This window comes from Nicotiana tabacum, chromosome 22 (assembly GCF_000715075.1).
Source record: "Nicotiana tabacum cultivar K326 chromosome 22, ASM71507v2, whole genome shotgun sequence".
NCBI classification, from domain to species: domain Eukaryota; kingdom Viridiplantae; phylum Streptophyta; class Magnoliopsida; order Solanales; family Solanaceae; genus Nicotiana; species Nicotiana tabacum.
This window is the reverse complement of record NC_134101.1, coordinates 5,160,023-5,169,953: the sequence shown is the minus strand read 5'-3', so window position 1 is coordinate 5,169,953 and position 9,931 is coordinate 5,160,023. Positions and strand designations below refer to the sequence as shown.

The window sequence follows — 9,931 nt, the reverse complement described above, 5'->3', positions numbered from 1 at the left end:
ATTTTCTTTATCAATTATTAAGTGATCAAGCTATGAAAATAACTCAATAAAATCACTTTTAAATTTATTGTAATAATGAAGTCATCCAATTTATCGCAGCCTAGAAAATCATTTGTGGTGCCCAAAAAAGGTGATGTAGCATGCTACCACAGTCACTAAACTTTCGAATTTCTAAAATGATACGAATTTTCACAAAGTCTCTATTTATTTCTTACATAAACTCCCAAGTCAATAATGTTTAGTTGATTATTTTTAATTATTTTTTACCAAATAATATTTGTATTTTTTTTAACCAGCTAAAATATTATTTACCTGAGAATGCAGTGAGTCATTGACAAGAATGCCACTGCAATTTTCGCCGCTCGTCCGACAAATTGCTTAACTTTCCATAGATCTATATTATGCTCCTCTCCATTATTCGCTCTCTTTCTCTCTGATTCGTAGAATCTCTTAAATCACCGTATCTCTCTCTATTCTCTGTAATAAATTCTCCTATTTAATAAAGAAGATACGGTACTTATGTATTGTAACATATATTACTAATAAGTTACCTTTTCTACGAATTGTAACAGTAATCTGCATCTCCTTTTTGAACCCTAAAGGTCTTGATCTAGGTTTTTTTTTGTGTGTGAACTCACTTGAGAGGGAAATAATGGCGAGCTCTTACTCTGCTCCAATCGGAGCCACTCAGGTTTTTTTAATCATCGCCCTCTCTCACTATAATATGCAGTTTAATCCATTCCTGTTTTTATTGATTTATCTTAATATGTGTTGTTTTTTGCTTCTTTTTTTTTTTTTTTTGTGTGTGTGTGTGTGTGTGTGTGTGTGTGTGTGTGTGTTTGTAGGTGGGTTCGTACTTTGTGCAACAATATTATCAGGTACTTCAACAGCAACCTGATTATGTTCATCAGTTTTATACTGATGCCAGCTCTATTGTGAGAGTTGATGGTGATTCAAGTGAATCGGCTTCTGCTCTTGTGGTCAGATTCTCGCTTCTTTTATCCTTTTTTTTTTGCTTAGTAGAATCCTAGACTTCCATTATTTTTCGAGATTTGATCTAATTGTGTTATGTCCTCACTTGTGTGGGATTACACTAGGTTGTTGTTGTTGTTGTTGATCTAATTCTGTTATGTATAACAATTAAAAAAACTTACAAATCAATACATAGTTGTTAAATAATTGGACTATCGTTCATATACACTCAAATCCTGGTAGAGGCAAAAGGCACTAGGTGATTTCTTCTTATTTGCCTAAGTCCCAGGTGATTCCTTTCATCTGCCTAAGCTCCTAGGTGATTCTTCTTATCCGCCTAAGCTGGTAGAGAAGAAAAAAAGTTACCCGGTACATGTGTTAGTGGGAGGCATAAGGTACTCCTTGAAATAGTCGAGGTGCGTGCAGGGTAGCTCGGACACCACCATCATACAAAAATCGATCAAATACTCCTTTCATAAAAAAAAAAATTGATTAATTATGCCTCATTCCAAAACTAGATAAGGTCTGCTATATGGATCCTTCGTATCCCCCTACCAACAAAGGAAAGGCTGATGGAAGGAGAGAGGTGTGGCGGGGAAGGAAAGCACTTTCTGAGATTGATATTTTTTTCCTATCTTTTTTTTTTGTCCTATCAAAAGTGAGGGAAGGGGGAGGAATGGAAAGCTCACATTGTTGATGGGACATTCACATTATCTCCTTTTCCTCTCATGCTCCCTTGTTTCTGGGTTGGTAAAGGTTCAACACACAAATCTTATTTCGAAGTGCTCTTTGAGGTCATATCATTCCACGACTAGTGAATTATCTGTCTTTTTAAGGCAAATTGGGAACTTTAGGAAGCTAGTGGTTGTCTAAAACTTCCAACGGAGAACGGACCTAATGTACGGAATTTTATTTCTACTTAGATTTGCATTATTTTCTTGATTTCTCATTTGTCATTCAATAGATTCTACCATTTAATTCTATTGTGATAATAATTGCATACAACGGCGAAGTGAAGAGAGAAATGCATCATGTAGATTGTCAATGATGAAATGATGCACTTCATGCTTAATATCCCACCTTGATGTCTAGATCTTGCTTGTCCTGAAGGGCTTTTCTGATTAAATTGGTGCTTTTTCACTGATTGCTTACCAATGATAAGCCCCGTAGAATGTAGGTTCCTCCATCTACCTTGAGAGAAACAGAGAAGAGAAGCGAAATTATAAAGTGTTTAGACATTTAGATTTAATCTGCTGGTTGTCTACCTTTATCATAGGTGGCTGCAAACGTGTATACCTTTTCATGCCATATACAGTTGAACACCTTTTGAGAATGCCACCATCTTATGTGTTATTCACTATTGATATATGGATATTATCTGAATAAACCAATCAACTACACCTCAATCCCACACTAGTTGGTATCAGCTATGTGAATTTATTTCTCTCCATGACATCTATTTGAGCCATCTCTTTCTGATACAAAATAATTTTTCTTTTACGGCAAATCAGGGGTTCTCTAGATTCATAAGCGAAGCTATTGGCTTTCGCTTTGCTAAATCGGATCGGAGATGATTCGAGCATCAGTGTTTATATATATGATATATGAGAATGAGATTTCATATCAATATATGGGTACACTGATCTCCGTGTGATATTTGTTTTGTAATTTTCTTTTTACGATATTTCTACTCAGCTTGAAAAGAAGCCTCTCTTAAGTTCAAGAGTTTAGAAAGGCTCTTAGCATGGGAAGGAGCTCAGACTTCCTTAACATACAAGGCTCTAGCCAGCGTAATGTGATTGAACAATAACTCTAACATATACCTCTTCTAACCAATGTAGGACTGTATACTAGCTCTTTTACGCCATTCCTCTGCCTCCTAAGTTGGAAATAGCAGGCGGATTTTATTTATATAAAAATAGGTGTTGGAATGTACCATGTGGATCTCCTGTTTTTTCTAAGAATGCTTGTACATGTTTTTTCGGATGCTTTGAAGGATCTGGCACAATTAGATTCTTTTGTATTTTGTGGAAATGGGTTGTACCGTACAACTAGTCGCATTACCAGATTCTCACTAGAATTCTGAAGAAAGTAATGAGGACTCTGGTTCTCTGATATAATGGAGAGTTGCTGTCCCTATTTAAGTTTTTTTGTTGAAAGGATCTTGTTGTTGCTTATGACTATTACTCTATTTAGTTTCTAGCTAACCTTATTTCCTTGCTTGAGGTAGTGTAACTAGCGTTATTTTGTTGTTAATCTTATCATGTGTATGTCTTCACTGTACAGCAAATTCATACTCTAATCATGTCAATGAGTTTCTCTGGAATTAAGATCAAGACGATAAATTCTCTTGAATCTTGGAATGGCGGTGTTCTTGTTGTGGTCTCTGGTTCTGTCAAGCTGAAGGATCTCAGTGGGTGGAGGAACTTTGTGCAAACATTTCTTCTTGCACCTCAGGAGAAGGGTTACTTTGTTCTGAATGATGTCTTTCATTTTGTTAATGAGGAGGGGAGTGAGCTTCCTCAAGCACCAGTAGGTTTACAGAACAATCTTGATGCTCAACCAACTGCTTCTTATCCTCTTGCAGAGCCACCAGGTATTGTTACATCTGGCCTGTATAAGATGCTAAACATGCCAAGATTTGTTTTTAGTAACAACCTCAGTTTCCTATTTTTTGTATTAATAATTGAAAATTTCAAAGATGGAAAGAGCTCCTTGCTCTCAGTTATTGCCCCATTATGGTTCTCTTTTTTATGTATGAGAGGGCTAATGTTACCTTTACACTGTACCAAGGGATATTTGGAACCAGTGTCACCTCTTTTAGTTTCCACTCGAAACTGTGGTGCTCCCATTTTCCCCCCCTTTTCTGTGTAAAGGGTGTGGGAGGGGACAACTGCAGGACTTTATGCTGGTTTTAGTTGCATGTCCTTTGTCCATAACTTTCTCTCTCAGATATTTAGCGAGCGTTCTCAAAAGCATATTTGATACTTGACAATGTTAGCATATGACTTGACTCGTTATAACTATATTTGCAGCCCATGACTATGCCTTAGAGGTGGAGGCAATTGAATATGTAAATTCAGTTCATATACAAGGGAATGATGGTGTTGAAGAGTATAGTTATCCAGAGCATGATCACGAGCACCAATCTGAAGCTGAGGCTGAGGCTGAGGCTGAGGCTGAGGCTGATGAGCCTGAGGCAGAGTCTGAGGCTGAGGCTGAAGTGCCAGAGGAGGCTCATTTGGGAGAAGAAACTGCTCAAGTAAGGTCATTAGAGGAGGAAACTGCTTTGCCAAATAATGTGGTCAAAGTCGTGCCAGAGCCTGAGCCTGCTGCAGAAGAACCTGTTGGAGAGCCTTCAAAGTTTAGTTATGCTGCTATTGTAAGTACATCCATCTTGCGCGCACCTTACGACTTGATCTGCATTTGTCTCTTTATGCACGAGTAATAGATCCCTTTATGGTCATTTAACCCTGCCAGATAATTGCACGAATATTAGATCTTACAGTAGGTGCTTTGATACATTATTTTAAACAGCAACTTGTCTATTACATGGCGTCTTGATCAGTTTGAATATTGGTTGGTATATTGGGCACATATCTTAAGTGAGAACTTCTTGTATAGAGTATAGACAGTGGATGAACAAAAGTAGATTCATCCACGTGTAGAATATACTTGGTGAAAGGAAGCAGTAAACAGTAATATTAGTAGAAATTTGTCCAATTTTTTATTTTGTTTTGACTTCTGGCCCTTGTTAGTTCCTGGAACTTAACTGTAGACGTAGAATTATCGTAAGGTGTCTGCAATGGTCTTTTGTTCTTGATTTCTATTTGTAAAGAGCTTAACTGGACATGGCATTTAATTGATCTTTTTTCCCGAAACACGGCATGTAATTTGATTGATAGTTAAGAGCTCCAAAAGGAAAACCCGCACCATCAATTCGTATCCAGCCATCTTATACCCAGACTGCACCACCTGTTTTGGAGTGGCAACCTCCTGTTGAGCAGTCACGCTCCATGTCCCCAGCTGTGCCGAATGCCAGTCTTGACCTGGCAGATGAAGGATCATCTCAAGAAGGTAATACAATTACACTACATCTTAAGGTGTCATTATTCATAACAATTATAACATCTCTGAGTTCCAGCAAGTGATAGAATGTGCTTTAGCATTCTTAGCATTCAATTTATGTATTGTCGAGGTTAGCTTTACTATGACTTTCTTCTGCCTTCCCCAGGGGAACCAAAGTCTGTCTACGTGAGGAATTTGCCATCTACTGTATCTTCTCTTGATATTTTGCAAGAGTTTAAGAACTTTGGGAAGATCAAGCAAGATGGAGTATTCTTAAGAAACCGCACGGTTAGTATATTTGGTGCTTCCTTATCTTGTTCCTTGTTGTCTATGCATGCTAATGTTTGGATTGCAATGGATTAACAGGATGTTGGCGTTTGCTATGCCTTTGTTGAGTTTGAAGAAGTCCAAGGTGTACAAAATGCAATCAAGGTTTGAACCTCACTAAGTTCGAGACTGTAATTTGGTCAACTTTTTCAATTGCTCGATATGACTCATTTAGGTGTACCTTATCCCTTGATGTGACTCTTCATAACTGTTCACTTCAACTTTTATGTTGGCTTTCTTTAGCATTTATACGATGCATGTTTGAGATGTTTTAGGTTATATGGTAATTTCTATAATGTTCTTGTTTTTAATGGTTATGGATCTGTGATCCATTAGTAGATGTTGGAAATCTTGTGGAGATATTCACTTGAGACATATTGGAGCTGAAGTTAGTTGTCTCAAGTTATAGCATCTCCATGACTTCATCTCATTGTGTTTGACATACTTACTATTTGAAGAATCAAATGCATTCTTTTTACCATCTGTCCAAGCGTTACCCAGTACCTGTGCTGGTAAGAGGTAGCAGGTACCCTGTGGAATTAGTCGAGGTGCGCACAAGTTGGTCCGGGAACCACGTTTATCAAAGAAAAAAGAATCTGAGACATTCTTCTCTGACACGAACTGCCTGTTGTTATCTTTGTATTCTTATATTTGTCTTAGTAAGTTCTTCCGCAATAATTAACCCGATTGATTTCTAAATTTAGACCCTAAATTGATCGGTTTCATTTTTGTACTCCGGATTAGATTATTCTTTCTGGGTGGGGCTTAGATTTCATGATTACTGTCATATGTTTATATTCAGGGATTGTCTTTATATGTCGTGTGAACCTTCGTTATGTCTAGTATATCATACAATTTTTCTTCCTACTTGCTTAGGCATCACCAATACAGTTGGCTGGAAGGCAAGTCTACATTGAGGAGAGGAGACCAATCAGCAGTAGCACTTCTCGTGGAGGAGGAAGTATGTGCCTCAAAACTGATATCAATTTTAAAATGTCTTGATCTTATTTTTATGTTACCCTTGGATATTTGACGGAATTCTTTGCCTTGACATTTAACCTTCATTTGTTAGTCCATTTTTCTGAAGTGGACATGGGTAGGAAATATTCCCCTTACTGTTATTTTAAGATTGGGAGGTCAATTTTAAAATTCTAAAGATGGTTGTTCAGTTCTCATTGAGTGGGAAGCATGTGATAATAGAATTTCTCATTTGCTTGGACTAGAATTGGTGATGGAATAATGTGGATACTATGTGTCAGGACAAAAGCTCACTTGGTGAAGAGTCAAATAGGATCTACGAGGGCATCCACCCATTGAAAATAACACAATTCAGTAGACTTCCCCTTGGTGAAAAGTACTCGTTTACCCTCTAGGGACTCAGTTAAATGCAGTGGTGCGAGAAAACTATGCACTGGTTGTTGCACATGGTATTATAGATAGTGCTTATAAGGTTTAAGGTGTTGAACAAGAGGTGAGCCCATTGAAGGGAAGTCTGGGTTGGTGGCGGACTAGGACAGAATTAAACAAAAAAGAACCCCGAATTGGCATGCCCATTAATTTTGGTTTCCCTAGTAGTGTCCTCAGCCTAAATCCAATGTGGGATATGAGTCTTGGGCTTGTACCAACCTGAGGTATCACACATGGCTAGGCTCTTTTTATGTCAATACCCCTCTGCTCGGCATAAGGAGTCTCTGTATGGTATATAAGAGTGTGCAGTTTTTTTTCTATATGATTGTTCCATTTGTTAACTGAATTTGCCCTTCTACATCTGCCTTGGTTCATGAGAAATTTTATTGTATGAGTGCAGATAGCTGATAAAGGAAGTGGTAATATAATTGCTATCATTTGGTTAAAAAACTGTAGTGTTTGTTGCTGTTTGGTTTGCGTATTTGACCCTCTTTCGCTAACATTCTTCTCTAAATGCCTTGATCAGGATCAGGAAGGGGAAGAGGAAGAGGAGGTCGTCCTGGGGGGCGAACTTTTGGTAGGGGAAGCAATCCAGATGACAGAGTGAAGAGCAATGGCTTTCGTGGTATATGATGATACTAGAGCATGAATGGCCAAACTTGCATACTAAGTTACGATTCTGGTGTTGGGATCAATAAGGAACGTGGTTACTGGTTAGCTTTTATATTTTTGATGTTATTGTCTTTCTATGGAAGGATTATATTGCTACCAGTTCTCTTTTCCCCGAGCATTTGAGAGAGATTTCCCCATCTTTCTCCTGTAGCTTAAGGTGTGTTAGTATTCTGCTCTTAATTCTTTTTTGTCTTGCAATTCTAGAGGCAATACTTATATTTTTGGAGTCATGCAAAGTGAGAAATACTGAGCATAGCTGAAAGTTTGGTCTATGGGGTTATCTAGTCCTCCACTTCTTTTCTCTGTGTTTCAGAATTATCATGATGTCTTTATACTTGTTATAATGGAAACAGTCGGTCCATCAGAAAATCCAACATTCCCCTGTGGATACTTGCATAAGCTGCACGTATATGGCTGTTAAGACGTATAAAAGTAGTAAGCTGTTAATTTAATATACACGATGATTCGTGAGTATTATTTATGTAGTGATTGTTGGCCTTAAATAGAATAGATCAAGGTTTAAATTTCAGCGCAGAACAAAAAAATGCTAGGTGATTTCTTATTTTCTGCGTAATTGTTTTCTTTGATTTAGTAAATTAGTTCTCAGCTGCGCAAATTTTTGTTCCCGGCTATTGCCTTCATGCCTGTTGACTCTGCCCTATTGCAGCCAAAGGCGGATGTAGTCTTAGAAAAGTAGCTTCGTCAACTTGACTTGTGTATCTATAAATTTATATATACTCATATTAAGTTAACACCTATTGTCGCAACATAGCAGTGGGAATGCTATTATGCACTTAACGTCTCGTATCTATGGATGCCATCAACAGCACTAGCATCAGCTACTCTTAGCCATCTTGCAGGATACATATCTCCTCTACCCTCTGCCACTTTTAACAACTCACAGCTCATTTCCTCTTTTATAACGTTATTGGGCATACAGGATCATCTTCTTTTTCGTGATAATTTCTGAATTATGAAATGAGAAAAGATGAGATGGGTTCCAACATGGAATTGTGGGGTTCAAGTAGAAAACTTCTGGGGTGGTAGTTTCAAAGGCTGAATTATGGAAGCCATTAGTCGAGTCAAGATCCTGTCATTGCCCACAAACCGAAGGAGATATGAGAGAGTTAGAACTTACTGAATCGTGGAGAAATATGCATATATTTGTAGAGATGAATGAATTCAGCAGCTAAAACGTGTAAAGCCAAAAGTTGCAACAACTTGTTCTTGCTGGTTTTTATCTCTTCAGTATAAATTTTGATGGATGTACGAATATCCATTTGACACTTTATTACTACGTCCAAAATTTAATTAAACTTTTCTGCTTTTTTGGCCTTAAAAGTTTTCTTCGAGAGAAGGGATAATTGATCATTTGTCATTATTGTACAGTTATATTTGTTTTTGTTACGATATATAAATTCCACTACTCCTCTCTTACTTAATGTTGAAGGCAAGTAATCACAAGAAAAATTACGAAACAAGCTTCATTTGCCGGGAAAGAAGAAAAACGAAAAGCAAGCAAGCAAAACAAAGAGTCGCATCAACATGATTGGTTAGTACCAGTAGGATGTCTATTTAGAGGGGGAAATGAAAACTTGGAAGAATATAGGACCGCACATCTTCACTTTGCTCTTGAAAAAAAAAAAAGACAAATACCTTCGGGGCTTTAGTCGAGTTGTAAAAGCACAGCGCATGTTGTATGAATCAGGTGTAGCGTAAGGCATGTTGTGTGGATTAAGAATTTAGCGCATGCTGTATAAATCAGGTATAACGTAAGGCATATTGTGTGGATTAGGAATATGTCACATGTTCGAACTCATTATCCTCCGAATATCGATAATACTGTTATGAAATAAAAGCAACTTAGTAAAATATGAACAAGACATGTTGTTATGAAATAAAAGCAATTTAGTAAAACATGAACAAAAAAATGGAGATAGAGAGAAGGAAGAAGTTTTCTTCTTCAATTGTGTGTATTTTCCTATCTATTACAAGGCCTTTATATAGGCATGAAAAGTGAAGAAAAATATGTCATTGAATATGTCATTAAGCATAGAAATATGTCATTGAATATGTCATTAAGCATTTGAGAAGATCATGGATGAAGAGTAGACATCCACTATAATTTGATTTTTCTTATAACACTCCCCCTTGGATGTCCATAGATAATGTGCCTCGTTAAAACCTTATTAGGAAAAAATCCTATGGAAAAAAAAATCCTAGTGAAGGAAAAAGAGTACACATGTTTAGAAATACGTCTTTTGGTTGCCTCGTTAAAAACCTTGCAAGGAAAACCCAGTGGGACAAAATCTTGTAAGAAAAAAAGAGTACAACGCGTATTAACTCCCCCTGATGAGAGCATCAATTCACATCCTTGAGCCTTCGCATCCCAATCTTGTATACTAGTTTCTTGAAGGTTGACGTCGGTAGAGATTTGGTGAACAAATCAGCCATATTGTCACTTGAACGGATCTGTTGCATATTA

At 37.3% G+C, this 9,931-nt stretch overlaps 1 protein-coding gene across 1 annotated transcript; it reads left to right on the top strand.

Annotated features, from left to right (window-relative positions):
* Positions 1 to 330: 330 nt before the first annotated feature.
* LOC107783662 (nuclear transport factor 2) lies at positions 331 to 7,718 on the top strand. Its single transcript, XM_075244265.1, has 9 exons — positions 331 to 691; positions 846 to 980; positions 3,259 to 3,568; positions 4,008 to 4,354; positions 4,878 to 5,049; positions 5,207 to 5,328; positions 5,407 to 5,472; positions 6,244 to 6,328; positions 7,301 to 7,718. The coding sequence occupies exons 1-9, from the start codon at positions 653 to 655 to the stop codon at positions 7,405 to 7,407; spliced, it is 1,383 nt and encodes a 460-aa protein (XP_075100366.1). The 5' UTR covers positions 331 to 652; the 3' UTR covers positions 7,408 to 7,718.
* The last annotated feature ends 2,213 nt before the right edge of the window (positions 7,719 to 9,931 follow it).